This window comes from Cydia strobilella, chromosome 16 (assembly GCF_947568885.1).
Source record: "Cydia strobilella chromosome 16, ilCydStro3.1, whole genome shotgun sequence".
Classification (NCBI taxonomy): domain Eukaryota; kingdom Metazoa; phylum Arthropoda; class Insecta; order Lepidoptera; family Tortricidae; genus Cydia; species Cydia strobilella.
This window is the reverse complement of record NC_086056.1, coordinates 12,413,661-12,428,582: the sequence shown is the minus strand read 5'-3', so window position 1 is coordinate 12,428,582 and position 14,922 is coordinate 12,413,661. Positions and strand designations below refer to the sequence as shown.

The 14,922-nt window shown below is 36.2% G+C and overlaps 1 protein-coding gene across 1 annotated transcript in view; it reads right to left on the bottom strand.

Moving 5' to 3' along the window:
• Nucleotides 1-14,922, bottom strand: part of LOC134748595 (neural cell adhesion molecule 1-like) — a 137,664-nt gene that overhangs the window by 78,629 nt on the left and 44,113 nt on the right. The window contains exons 3-4 of the mRNA XM_063683386.1: nucleotides 14,114-14,255; nucleotides 7,014-7,222 (exon numbers count right to left, since the gene is read on the bottom strand). Coding sequence (XP_063539456.1) covers nucleotides 7,014-7,222; nucleotides 14,114-14,255 — 351 coding nt within the window. The remainder of the gene's footprint in view (nucleotides 1-7,013; nucleotides 7,223-14,113; nucleotides 14,256-14,922) is intronic.

Genomic DNA, 14,922 nt, shown 5'->3' with positions numbered 1-14,922 from the left:
AATACATTTAGCTTCGAAATAGCATTATGATAGACGTTAAGTACTTTATTCGGAGACTAAAAGACCGGATTCTTAAAGATGTTTGTAAAGTTACCTACCTTTCTGATGCTTAGTATTCTAAACACGTATCAAGATACCGCATAAGTTAATCTGCACTTAAAATAACATCAAAGAAAAATAATCTTTTATTTCAAAGTTTTATTTAGACTTTATTATTGTAATATTTTTTGGAAAAAAGCACTTTTTTAAAGCGAACTCATAATTCTCTCGTAGCTTGCGTATCGTCCTTCAAGCTTCAACACCAAGCAAAAAGCCCCTCAGTAAGCCAACGGTTGTTTACGACAAAGCCTTATTGCTCGCTGAAAGCAGGAAGAAAAATAAAAGCAAACATCTGTACTCTCTCACACAATAAAACTTGTCAATTATCGCAATCTCATATCGCGAAACCCTTTCCGACAGCTTCGGAATTCGCGAAAACTTCCGTCCGACGTGGATACGACAAGAATATAAAAAGCAGCCGAGTCCCGACGTGCGGGGAGAACGCTTCGCTGAATTAATAAGTACAACACGAAATTTGAATTTAATGAAACAACTTGGCGGCAAGCAGCTGAGCGGGTATCGATTTTGCTTATAAGAAATGAACTGCTCGATGTACTCGTAAAACGTTCGGATACTCGATTGTGCATTTAAAACGGTACCTTATTGTGGCGCTATTTCAGAGATTTTGATACTGATTTATGAAAATTGTAAGGTATATAATATTCAAGTAGTGACTATATTTGACAGGGACCCCGTTGTTTGACATAATTATTGAAATACATAATGTTACTTATATTTTAAATTAAAATGTGTTTCAAATCTTTACACATGTACTAGAAGCAGTTTATACAGACTACATGCTTAAACACTAATTTACTCGTAAATTTACCGCCCGTGACTGGCTAGTTAAGGTAATTTCATGTTCTACAAATCATATTATTATTAGCTTTACAGAGTATGTTATAAGATTAATGTGAGCCACCGATCCAATTAAGTAAATATTTATTGATATCAAACACTGAATATATCAACGCTTTATAACGTATTTATCATTGACCGAGCGATACGAAGGCAAAAAAAAATTTTCTAAATCAACTGTAATTCGCTTTGTCACTTTTTCTTCAATATATGACATCTCTTACAGTTTATAATTTATATAAGTAGTGTGACTACTTAAAGTTTTTCTAAGTCTGGTTGTTCTCGATTATTGGTTACATTTCTCGTGAAAGTTTGTGAGCCAGTTCGATAAGTATAGGTCCACAGCTCACAAAGCTATTACGTAATACCTTATTACCAATAAATTATGTCTATGTCTATTAGTTTCAGATCAATGACTAGCCCTTTATGGACATTTAATATTATTACATGACTTTAAAGACCCTACAATTTTTCTAAACTCAAAATTGGATCAGCAATTTATCGATACCCTGAACCGTTTGTCGCCAACAACTACGCAACACATAAAAATGGGATAGATACGAAACATGTTAGAAACGCGATAAAACGTTGAGTTCAATAGTTTGTTGAACTGGAGCATCGTACACACTGAAGTGCAAATGGATTAAAAGTGAACAAAAAATTTATTTTGTTTTCATAACCTCTCTCCGTGAATCATGCGTCATTGATTGATACTACTCTTGTTTCCGTTGACTCTTTTGCTTCTAGTTACGAGTATAATATAAATAAAGACAATGAATACACTTGGAGGCGTATTCTGATTGTATTCAGTTTATAAATTTGATCTAGATTTGTTATCCAATATGATTATCTGTCAGTGCCAAAAGTGACATTTTCACTTCTGATTCTACCGATAACAAATGCAGATCAAATTAATAACCTGTTTTTGCAATAAGAATACGCCTCCTGAATGATCTAATGCTTAACATTCCTAGAAGTTTTCTAAATATGAAATGCCTCTTTATTTAAGTAGTTTCTATTATGGCGGCGCTACAGGTTAGACCAGTAAACGTTCGCAGTGTTAATTTTATGTTCGGTATATCAATCTGAAAAAAAAAAACTAACATACTTATCGCAGGAACTGAAATGAAATACTGTGTACTTAACATTAAAAAAAAAACAGGTATAGTCGATCCTTTTTTTTTTCTTTACAACCACATGTAAACCAATACGAGCTCATCCAAACCACAGTAGAAAGGAAGCCTTACGTTTAATGTGGCTATAAATCGCATAGCTCAGACTACAGTTAAAATTATGCCTCCTGAATTATGCATTGACTAACACGGTAGAGGTAGTAAAATACTTGATGGCAACACAGTTAGGTTGAGGCAATTTGTATACAATTTGTGACGGTTTATTACATGACGATGTGGGCTAGGTTGTAGGTTAGTTTCTTTGATAGTCGTGTGTTGAAATTAGGTAACATATAACAAGTTGTTATACTGTTTAAAAAATAATCGAGCGTTGACGGACGAAAACGTCACTGCAAAAAAAATTATACTTTTGTTTCCCAATTTTAAAAGTAGAGAGCGTTTTTGCTAGTCGTTTTGACCCATACATCTCAAGTTTTATTTACAACAGAGTCGTGAAAAAGTGTCAAATTAAGGACAGCTCAGTTTATGAGGTGAAACGGCTCTTGAAAAACTGGCTGACCGGATTGTCGTACGACGAAACGGAGGAGTTACTAAAGTAATTTTACTAAATTGGAACTTGGTTATTAATTATCTACTTTAATTTTAATTCCCCTATGCTTATTTAACCTTTTGTTTGTAGTTAAAAGTTAATAGTAACATGTTTAGTGTTTTGCCGTAAGTATTTCGTAGCCCACATTTAATTATTTCCATTTGTTTTATAATTTTTGTTTTTCTCTTACATGTTTTCCAAAACACTAGTTTTTTTTTTTTTTTTTTTTTCACTTGACTGTTGTGTCAACCGACCTTACCCTATCTGTACCACACCGAGTACTGGCCTCCGCAATACAGGCTTGCCTAGTGCGGGGACCACCGATACCGAGTTTGCATAGCATGTTAAGATAAGTTTCTTACATAGTAAATTAGTGAATAAGTCTGTAAATATAGGTTACTTAATAAGTTTATTGTACCTACTTATCTTAAATAAATATTTTTTCATTTTCATTTTTTTCATACTTTACATGTATTTCTAAACGCATATTTTGTTAACCTCATAAAAGTTTTGACAAAACGGACAAAACATACGATGATCAAAACTTTTTCACAAAAATAAACTAGTGGCGGCAAGGACATGCAATTTAAACTTTTCAACATATTAGTCTATAAAAAGAACACAGCAGGACAGGGTATTTATACATTTACTCGTATTATAATGCTAATTTGTTCTGATAATAAAATTTGATAAGATAAGATTCAGATTTAAAATCTATATATGTAATATGTATTGGTAATTTGAGCACCAAGCACCATCTATCAGGTTTTTAGGATCTGAATGGCGTGCTATTAAATATGACTTAACCTAACCTAAACGAACACAAAAAACGATTTTTTTGCCGAATAAACCTTAGTCAGATTAATTTTTAAATTTTCTGTAAAACTCTTTTACCTAATCACAGACCTACACCAGAGGACTCTAAATCTACAGTGTGACATTTAAACAACATAAATTGTTAGTATTCTATAAATTTACCTACATTTCCATATGTTTCAGAAAGTTTGAGCTTCCTACTTTATTCGCTTGACTGTACAGGGAATTCTAGGAGTTCACGACAAAGTTCGCCTTGTGGCGGGGTAAATTTATTAGGTATATTTTGTGCCTCTAGCTTCCTATGCACTTCTTTAGGTCACGAGCTCACACTGATTTAGATGCTAATTTCAAATTACGTGTGCTGTAGAACTTTTCTTCGGGGTTTAGTATCTCTGCTATCGGTAGCATTCTCAACGACAGTTTGAAACAGTTAGTTATATCTTTCAGAATTGAGGTGCCGTTAGAGATATATAAATAAATGTGGTGTATGAAGTTTATCTAACTAAAAAGTTAAATAAATTATGTTTTAACAAATTCTTACTCTATTTATTAATATATTGTACCTATTTAATAATGTGGTCTCAATTAACAATGGATCTTTTAAGGATTCAAATCATGATAAAATTATATACAAAGTCAAATATGTAAGTATTTTTAAGTAAATTTTATTTAGCTACGCATTAGTTTTATTTTATATTTAGTATTACATTGAATCTAGTAGTAGTATATCTTTAAGTTTTTATTTTGTTAATTGTAATTTATTTATGTAAATAAATGTAAAAATAAATAAATTTATATAGACATGTAAAATATATGTGTTTGGTAAATACCTCATATAGCAACATCATTTATTCTTGCTATAAGTTTATCAACTATTTGTTCAAGCACTATCCTTTGGCCAAGTCATCGTCCCGATCATTGAGTTACGAGAAAAATATGTTTTCGTTCGCAGGATAACACGTTTAAGGCTCTCGCACGGCACTAAAAGCCTCTACACATGGTATCGCCGTACATTATTGTAATAACACCACTCTGGGGCTTCTTTGATGGGACGGCCGTGTGTAACCTCTCATTTTCCTTACCGAAATTCAAAGGAGCGAAATTCAAAGCTTTGTTTTGCATCGCTCGCGCGGCGAAAGCCGTTGAAAGACTGGCTTTTTAGATAAGGTTCGCTTATAAATTTTCAGCATAGGGCAGACATTTTGCGCTAAAGTTTTTCAGTGTGAGAATGTGAGCAGCTGCTCGGTACTGAACATTGCGGGCTTGGGAAAGTTATCTGCGGAACGATTTAACTCGTTAAGTGTGCTTAGTTATAAGTATTTTTGTGTAAAATTTCTGTATTCACACCAATTTTGATGATATTTGGTAAACTCGACGGTGATTTTCCGGAAAATAGTAACTATAGTCGGTCAAACCAAATTGGCAGTAAATAAGAACAAAAAACAAAAAACAAAAAAATATCCTTTTCTTTTGTGTGCTAGTACTAGTGTAAGACAAAGATAGTATGATTCTCTCTGTCTATGTTTGAAATGATACAGTCCTTTGACAAACTATACTTACATTAATATATTATTTTACCTTGCTGCCTTTCAAAATAAATTATTTTACTCTACAGATATGTCAAGTTCTAACATTGTTTTACACGTACACATTTATTTTCTCAATTCGTGATCTAATCTGATTACTTTTCTTTGTATTTTCTCTTTGATATGGACAAAGATAGTTCTTTTTAATAGCATTTTGACATTAATAAGCACACTTATTTTCTATTATTCAATTTAAATATTTAATATTAAATTATTTCAACCAAATAAAAGAAAAGGTTCAGGTCGTATCATACCAGAAGGTTAAGGAGTTGGCTGAGGACCGGACGAGTTGAAGACAACAGAGGGAGAAGACAGAGGGAGAGAGCGTTGGTGGCCTAGCGATAAGAGCGTGCGACTTTCAATCCGGAGGTCGCGGGTTTAAACCCCGAGTCGTACCATCGCCCACACTGTTATCTGTCCATAGGTGGACCTTATGCCTTTTGTAATAAGGTCCACCGATGTACAGTTAAGAGTGTTGCTGTTTGTACCAATGAGTTTTTCGAAACTTATGTATGAAATATCATTTGATATTTACCAGTCGCTTTTCGGTGAACGAAAACATCGTGAGGAAACCGGACTAATCTTAACAAGGCCTAGTTTCCTCTCTGGGTTGTAAGGTCAGATGGCAGTCGCTTTCTTTAGCAAAAACTAGTGTCTCCGCCAATTCTCGGGATTAGTTCCCAAGCGGACACCGGGCTTCTATGAGCCGTGGCAAAAAGCCGGGATAACGCGAGGAAGATGATGATGATTGAATACAGTGATTGGGTTTTGAAATTGTGACTAAAAATACTAATTAAATTCCTAAAGGATTCCAAACGGGTTATTTTAAATTTCCACTGAAAAAATGTAACGGCCTCGACTATTAAAGCAAAATAAAAAGCTGAATTGGAATTTTCAGAATATTTAAGCGGCTGTGTTGAATGTTAATGAAGGTTGTGTCCTTCCTTCGTCACCAGCTAAAAGGGGCTCACACAACGGCTCGGCCAATACATAGCGCGACTGGCGACGGCGGTGGCAGCCACCATAGGTGGGGACGAAAGGTCCGATCGCTGTGTCTTGCTCCAACCTATGGTCACAGAATATATAATAGTACTAGGTACAGAAAATTCACTCCCTAACAAAACGCGTCTATTACGCGCAAGGCGGCGCAAGCGCGTGCAGGTGTCCGTTCCATGGCGGTGTGCGGCAATTACTATGGCAAAACCTCAAAATTGAGGCGGCCGCAGGTACTTGTAGCGACGCGATGAAATCGCGGAGTGAGACACGCCTGCTATGCATATTGCCGCCGCCGCCATCGCCCGTCGCGCAATGTCGTGGCCGAGGCGTAAAATTTTAATAAATTTATAACGATGAGGTTACAATGAATACTTTAAACAAACACTCAGGGAAATTATAGTTTATGGGGTCCGTGAGAAATATGACAGTTGTATTGAGATGTCAAGTTATGCGCCCTTTCTCACACCGTTTAGTAAACAGAAGCTCCGTATTTATTGTTATAAGAAACATTTCTCTGCCGTCAATTTAAGGTGCACTTAAATTTGGTCATACACAAGGTCATAAAGTCAACTTTTTCCGATACTAATAGTTTATTTTATAAAGCTCGAAGCTTTAAACATTTTATAAAGGGTTAGAACACTAGAGTAAGACCAAGATAAGACTGCAACGATTTTGATAGCACGCGCAGTGCTTAGTGCTATTTATACGTTATAATTTCATAGAAGTTTGACGTTTAAAATAACACTTGCACTACGTGTGCTATCAAAATCTTTGCAGATTTTTCGTGGTCTCTCTATTCTATTTGCAAGAAGAGCGCGGGACCGAGCATAGTCAAATAGTTGTGCAGTTCCATGTCAAAGGCAAAGCCTCATTTTAGGTCGCTGAGCCAATAAAGTATTACCTAAGTAAGGAAGAAGATACTTATAAAAAACTTACCGATAACAGACAGCCGTATTTGGAAGTTCCTCGTTGGTGAGTTCTTGAAGTCGACGCGGCAGCGGTAGATGCCTTCGTCATCCAGCTGTACGGTGTCGAGCGTGAGGGCCGCTGGGCGCGCCACCGTCGCGAAATAAGCGCGTGGACCGAACGCGTTCGGGTCGGACCATTGCAGCGCCTTGTTGAAGGAGCGGCCGCGGACGTCGAAACTGGAAAGAGAATACATTATTAGCTATGAAAACAGGCTATATTCAGAAACAGCAACCCCAGATTACATATTTAACTGTGTTGTGTTTTTGATGAATAAGTGTTCTAGACCTTCCGAGTAGGACATGATTTTTTTTATTTTCTCCCGACACGCATCTTACGTCGGATCCCTTTGTTTGACATAATTATTGAAAGTCATAATGTAATCATTAGTCATAATTCTGAAACCGTTAACTTTTCAGTATTTTCGTAAGGTTATCCTATAGATAGGTTAGGTTAGGTTTGTTTTATGGCAATCCTGAAAAGTTACGTGTTTCTGAGAAAAACCAAATTGTGACTAATGAAAATGCGGACAAACAATACATGACTTAAAAGGTTATGGGAAACAATAGAGACCCATCCTACATGTTTAAGGATAACTCACGCTAGGGCCAAGGCGTCCGAAACTCGGACGGATCGGTGATCATGAAATGCTTTCTATAGAAAACTGAAGTTTCGTACGCCTCAGCCCAAACCTGGATCGTCCTAGCGTGAGTCATCCTTTAAAGGGTTGGCAGCGGTATATCAATACCCAAATTTGCAAGCACCCATAAGCTTCCACGGTGCCCGCTTATTATAAGTTAGACCATACAATCGTTTTCCGCCTTTGTGATATAAAATAAAGAAACTTCTGCGCTGTTTACTCTATTTCAATCCACGTAATTATATTTCAAAGCAACGGTGCTTCGAAATATAATTATGTGATTACGGTAATTACGGAATCATCGAGTATTAATTTTAACCGTCAGGTAGGTAATCAACTTTTTCATAGCGGTCACTAACGGTAAGTAATTAAAATCTTAATTTATTAATATTGACTTTTAAATGGCGTTGAGAGAGCTTGTTTCGTTCACGCTAAGCTCATTAAAGTCGGGGTATAATTCTGTGGCCCTAGTGAATAAGGGTACAAGTCTCGGGTAGCGCAGGACCTGGACCTGGTGTAAAAGGGTGTGTTCCACGTAACACTTATGCTATTTTACACCTAAGCTACGCGAGACTTTTCACTAGGTAAAATTCAAACTCAAAATCTCTCTCTCTGCAACTCAAATATGTTAGTAAATGTGACGTGTAAAATTATTATTTTATAAATAAATAAATTGAATTAAATTGAATAGTGCAGTAAGATTTTATTTCTATTGCTGCTTAGCCTTATAATCTACCACTTAATGATCCACCAATGAGATGGATGGACTAGGTCAAAGCTGCAGTGGATGGATTGGCACTCGAGTGTTCCAGCAAGGCAGCCAACATAGACCATAGAAATGGCGGGTATGGAGGCGTGTTGTGAAGCTCCTCACCAACCGCTAAAATGATGTGGTCACTTTGTCAAGAGTAAAACGACAAAGAAGAAGAGAATGATCCGCCCCGAAACAGGCAACACTTTGTTTATATGTATGTTATAACGAAGTGTATGTTCTAAGCCCTATGTTTGATAGCGCGGTAACGTAACGTTATACAAGGTGTGCGTGACACGGAAGCCGCTAGAACTTCGCTAAACTCGCTCCGCCGATCACTTTGTACAACAATGTTAAATATATGTATACATTATTGCCGTGTTTAAAATAAACTGATGTTTAGAATTTTAAAAAGACTGTTCATTAGTCTGCATCGCACGATTTGAACCAACATATTTTACAAGCAGGCCAGAAAATACGTTGTTTTTTTTACTGTGGTATATTTTGTAATGTTAAACCAAGTCGGTATTTTAGTCAGTACCTACCGGGGGTGTCCACAGAACTCGATTACCACCGACTTGACTATTTTATAACCGTGTTAATATAGCCCTAATTTTAAAACACGTACCTAAATGTAATCTGTATCTGATGAGAAACATAAGACTAATTAATTTTCAGGGGTTTTGTTTTCCCCTACCAAAATCTTAAATTTAATTTCCAAGCTCATTGACTACAAATACAAGCAATTCCGTCTAAGTGAATTGCTAATCAAATATATTAGGGAAATTGTGTATAATTCTTGAACTTAAGACTTTATTTATGACAAGGATAGGTACATAATTGGTTTAACGGGAATTGAAATTAAGCGTTGTTGCCTTCTCAGGTAGTAGCTGAAAATGTTGTAAGTATTTTATTTTAACTTTTGCTGCTTTTTTCCGAGGGGCGTCTATTATAAAATGAAGTTATCTTGTTTTTAAGCTTTTAAAAGTATGCAAAATAGAAAAGTGAAAAGAATACCTATATAAAAATAGTGAAGTGTGCGTTGAAGGGTCCACCTAAATATACATAATATGTTTATAATGTACTAATCTATTAGTTTGAAAAATAACACTGGTTAAACACATTTCAGAAAAAGGTCACTTCGGTGTCCAAATTATCAAAAGTTAACGACCCGAGTTCGAATATATCACGTTTTTCTTATTAGTAGTGAAGAAATATCCCGCCTATTAGGGTGCACTTCCAAAATTCTCTTAACTTTGCGATGCGATTGCGATTTTATAAGCATACAACAAAATGTGTATGACCGATAAACATATTAAGCTGCAGAGATAACTGTTTGCAAACAAACAATAAAGAATTCATTTCTGAACGCTTTCATGTAATTCTGTTAACGTTGCCAACACACCATAAAATTATTAAAATCGCATTCAAAAATCAACTCCCTAGGTATTCCTCAATAATCGATGTACAATATTACCCCGGATTCAAAGTAAATCCAGTTCATGGCACCTAGTCCATGTACCAGGACTAACAGTGGGCAGTTGCCCCGCGTGCCCGTACTCCTGCTTGTAATCTGAGGCGCGCGTGAACCACGTCCGGCGTGTTGCGCACTTGTAAATTCGTACTTAAGTGTGACAGGGAGACATCACGTTGAACGTGTTACTTACTTTCTATGCATCTCGCTCGTACTCGCATTAGTACGAGCGAGATTTATAGGAACTATAGGAAGTAAATTACGTAGACGAGACGTTAGCGTATATGTCAGTTTTGACACTGTCCTGGTACGAGTACTGATGTCAGAGTACGTTAAAATTGGCCTGTGTGTCTACACAAGATATATATAATAGGTACTTTCTAATCGAACGTTAACTTGTAAGGATTAACTATTCTTTCAGATAGGTAATCACAGGAACAGCTAATTTACTAAAACCCTTTTCAAACCCCACATCAAATAGAACGTTGAACGCTTATCTTTGAAAAGAGTTAATATCGTACATACTAAACCGTTATACGGGCGGTGGTCATTAATCACTCCGGTGAAGCTATTATTAGGGCAAATGCCGGTAGCTTTAAATATCTACCTCCTATAAAAGCCAGTTATTGGCATCACGTCGGCAACTATGCCATAGTGGTTTTATAACAGTATGTTAACTTTCAGGACAACTGTTATAAAATCTTCATGTGCCAATTGGGCATTTGGTTACCTACTAATAATTTATAACGCCTTTGTCATAAAGGTCCGAATTGAGTAAAACGTTAGATAATAGATATCCTCCGCTACACTGCCGCTGTTGGTTCATTTGCAACTTGACTTGAGGCTAGCGCAGTTATGGCAATTGGCGATTTTGATGAATTATAAATAGAAAATGACACGAATCTACAGGTAAGTAGGACTAAGTAGTACATACAGTAAATAAATATCGAGAAAAGGATGGTACGGCCTAGCCTCTTTGTTTTGCTCGATTTGGCGGGGGCTTTACCGTGCCCCCAGATTTGGGGACATCATCCACAGATCGATCGACCTAGCCCCAAATTGAGAAAAGCTTGTACTATCGGTATTAGGCGACGATATATCTACGTATATATATATGTATATATATAAATACATACCTATAAACATATAAAACAACCATGACTCAGGAACAAATATCTATGTTCATCACACAAACCCGAAACCGAACAAACAAATTCGAATCCGGGACTGTCGGCTTCATAGGCAGAGTCACTACCCACTAGGCCAGATCGGTCGTCAATTTACAAATTACAAAAGTAACATATTTATGGTAGCGAGTATATTTACGATATTGTGTTGAGTTGGCTTAACTTTTTGTTCCTACTACACAATAAATAATATAATTTAGAGCTTTTGTTTAGAGATAACGTACTAACTAGTAAACAGGCAGAAACGTAAGCATACACATTTTATATAACGTACGTAAGTTTGTAAGCATGATAGATACTTAGGTACTTTATTAGTTGTGTATCCAATTGTTACTTTTGTGTATCTTCCTATTTATAGGCAGTGCCGAACAAGCCCTGTTTCTACTTGTTATCAATATCAGTATGTTGTATTTAATGGAACTATGGTCTAATTGCATATCTGCAGTGACTGTTGGTTTCCTAAATAAAAAAAAAAAAAATAGTATGCTCGTCTTTCCTTTAGACATCGCGAAGTTAAGGGAGTCTATTTAAAGCTATTTTTTACGCTGCACCCTTAGAGGCGCGAGATTTTTTATCAGTAAGTAAGTACTTGTGACTCAAATAAGTAAAACAAGATATATATATATGTACCAGGGTCGTAAACTTTTATTGTATTGTCCACAGAAGTGACCTTTTTCTAAAATGTGTTGGACCCTAAACTGTATCTACTGGTTTCCTATTTTCACTGTGACTATTCGTCGCCACTGATTGAGCCACGCGAATCGTATTCGCCCCGCGTTCGACATTTTTCACAAATGCTCGAATAAAAGCGAGAATTTCACAATATTTTTGACAATTTCTATCGCAGACACGTACTAGGTGAATATTTAATTAGTTTTCACCGAAATAAATGTTTGATTCACTGTTCGGTTGTTATGGGTAACTCGAGTGATTGAATCCCCCCAATATACAACACCTGGTAATACTTAATTAAATTGTTTGGTGAAAATCTAATTGAAATCATGCTATAATATTTTGAACGATATAAAACATTGATGAAAAAAAACCTTTTAAATTTTTTACACATTATTATTTGGGCATTTTTATTTTAACTTGTACTTTAAAGCGCAACTTAAGTCGTGTTTCAGTAACGTCTAACCATCACATTCCTGACAAAATGCATGGAATTTGACATTGACTGTCAGTTTTGTGATGATTGCTAACCGGCCGTTTATAGTACACAGTTAAGTGAAAATGCCAATTTACGAAAACGGGACTTAAGCCGTCGACATTGTCTCCGATACCACGGGGGCAATGCCGTCCTCGAAACATCGGAGGTAATTTTAAAACTCAATTGATACGCGATTAACTCCCGTTTTCGTAAATAATAATGAAACACTGATTTTCAACTTATTCATGTTATTCCATTCCTCTCTACTATTTCACTGAATAACGGAAGGCGGAGATATATGTAACTGCTCCTAAACCGGGCTGTTCAAAAGACAGTAGATCAAAAACCAAAGTACCTACTACAGCTGTTTTAAATTGTAGAATTACAAATTGTGGATTACTAGCGAGATTCGAACCTGCTACTTGCTGGTATAAGAATCCGACTATGTATTTGCTCTCGAGCACAGAGCTATCGAAGTTTCTTTCGAAATCATACAATCACTTCCCACTGTTCCTGTTTATTCTTGCTGTGTTGTATTACCTATACTATATGTATACATAATTATTACAATACTAAATAAAAGTGATATTACGAGATGGGCTAAGAATATATATTGAATTCCAAAATCCGTCCGAATTTCAAAACATAATCTCAAAATAAAATAAGTCCCAATCGGATTGGCTGACGCCGGAACCCGGCGATCCGGATCTCCGGCCGGACCACAGTAAATCAATCCGCCATTTTTATCTGCGAATACTCGCTCATATTTCATATTTATCTTGGCATTAGTGCGATCTTGGTCAGGTAAGCCCAGGTGGTTAGTTATATGAAGATGTACGATTGATATGATGCATTATTCAAACGATTGCCCTAACAAATAATGGTTTAGATAGGGAAGGAGACTTTATCCATATTTACACACTAGTGATTTCGTAGTAATCAGATATAGCTTGCAGTGTACATAAAAATAAATTCAGCATTAAATATTGTGAACTGATAGCCAGTTGAAATATAAACGCTGTAGAGCTTTACTTAGAATGGAATTTTTGAAATGTGACCTTAAAAAGTGGTGAAAATGCAGCTATTATTATTTAATTCGGAGGTAAGTTTTAAAACTCGATTATACGCGATTAATTCTCGTTTCTCGTAAATAATAATATGCAAAAATCTTGAAAGTTTAAATCAGTGTTCTACACGGGACGTGAGCGGGCGGCTAAATAGTATGTTACATTAATTGGCCCTTTCTCATCTACCTATTAGCTAAGTTACCAAGAGAGCTTGCATGCATTGGCTGTAGTCCTTATCGTCTGAAGCGACCAGTGTGAGCAAGATCTCCGCTTGCACCTAGTTCTTACGTATTTCAAATCGCACTATACTGGTTACTTGCTTAGTAAGATGGGAATAAGACGACTGCAATATGAGCTGTAGTATTAATTACATGAGCTCAAACTGCGATGGAACTCTGTACAGCTCTAATGAGGAACGCAGCGAATGAAGAAATTTACCTGCGAGTAAATTGCGATGAACTAAGTAGGTACCCACTTTGAACGCTGATGCGTAATTATCAGGCTGTAGATTTATATTTAAACACATACTAGTTCTAGAATAGTTTGTATCAAAATGCACTCCCTAATTTTATTTCCTGTTAACGCCTATTTTATTTTCTGTTATTTAGATAAAATCTATAAACTTATTGACGGAGTTTTTATTAGGATGCTCGAGTCTTTTGTGCACTTGAAAAATACTATATAGGTCTCTACTCGTGACTCAAAAGTTTTTTAAGCGCTGGGTTTGGTACAAACGAGTTGGTTCAAGTTTCTACCAACACTAGGTCTATGATGAACAGTCTACAAACTGATAGGACTCACCTGTATAAAGGTTTCCCGCCTGTAGCCTTGCCGGCTCGAAACCAGAGCACCATGTACACCCGGTCCTCAGCAGCGTCCGGCGCGACGTCGCACGGTAGTGAAGCCGTGCGGCCAAGCACCGCGTCCACATCCACCGTGGATACTGCAACAATTGAAACAGTACATTTAAATAGATGACATAGACTTAAAAAAAGACCAATGCCTTCAGTAGCCGAGAATATACTTTCAAATGACAGATCAAACTATGAAACAAAATAATTTGGGTTGTTCCATTGTTGTAAAGGAAACTGTCTTAATCTACTAAGGTCCGCTAGGATGACGCGCATTAAAATGTGAAGATTAGTGATTATATGATTTATTTCACTAAAAGATAGACTATTCCACAAGAGATTCACGTCCAAATTATTGAAATATATTGCCAGTACAATCAACCCACGGTAGATCATGCTAATGTAATAATTAGGTTTATACCGGGTGTTTCCTGTAACAGGAGCAATAAATTAAACTGGAGGCTGTACGCCTCAAACTGACCAACATTTGTTCAGCAACTTTTTAAAATTATGAAATTTTTAGATTATACCTTTTTCATACTAATTTAATATTATTTTCAATGTACGCTGCCATCTGTGTATTTGACGTTGCTTGTCACCCTTTAAACATAACAAATTTTGCAATACATTGCGTCTTAAAATAAACTTTAAAGTGTAATGAAAATCAAAACACGTTATTTTTAAAAGTTGCTGAACAAATGTTGGTCAGTTTGAGGAGTACAGCCTACAGCTTAATTTAATGCTCCTGTTACAGGAAAC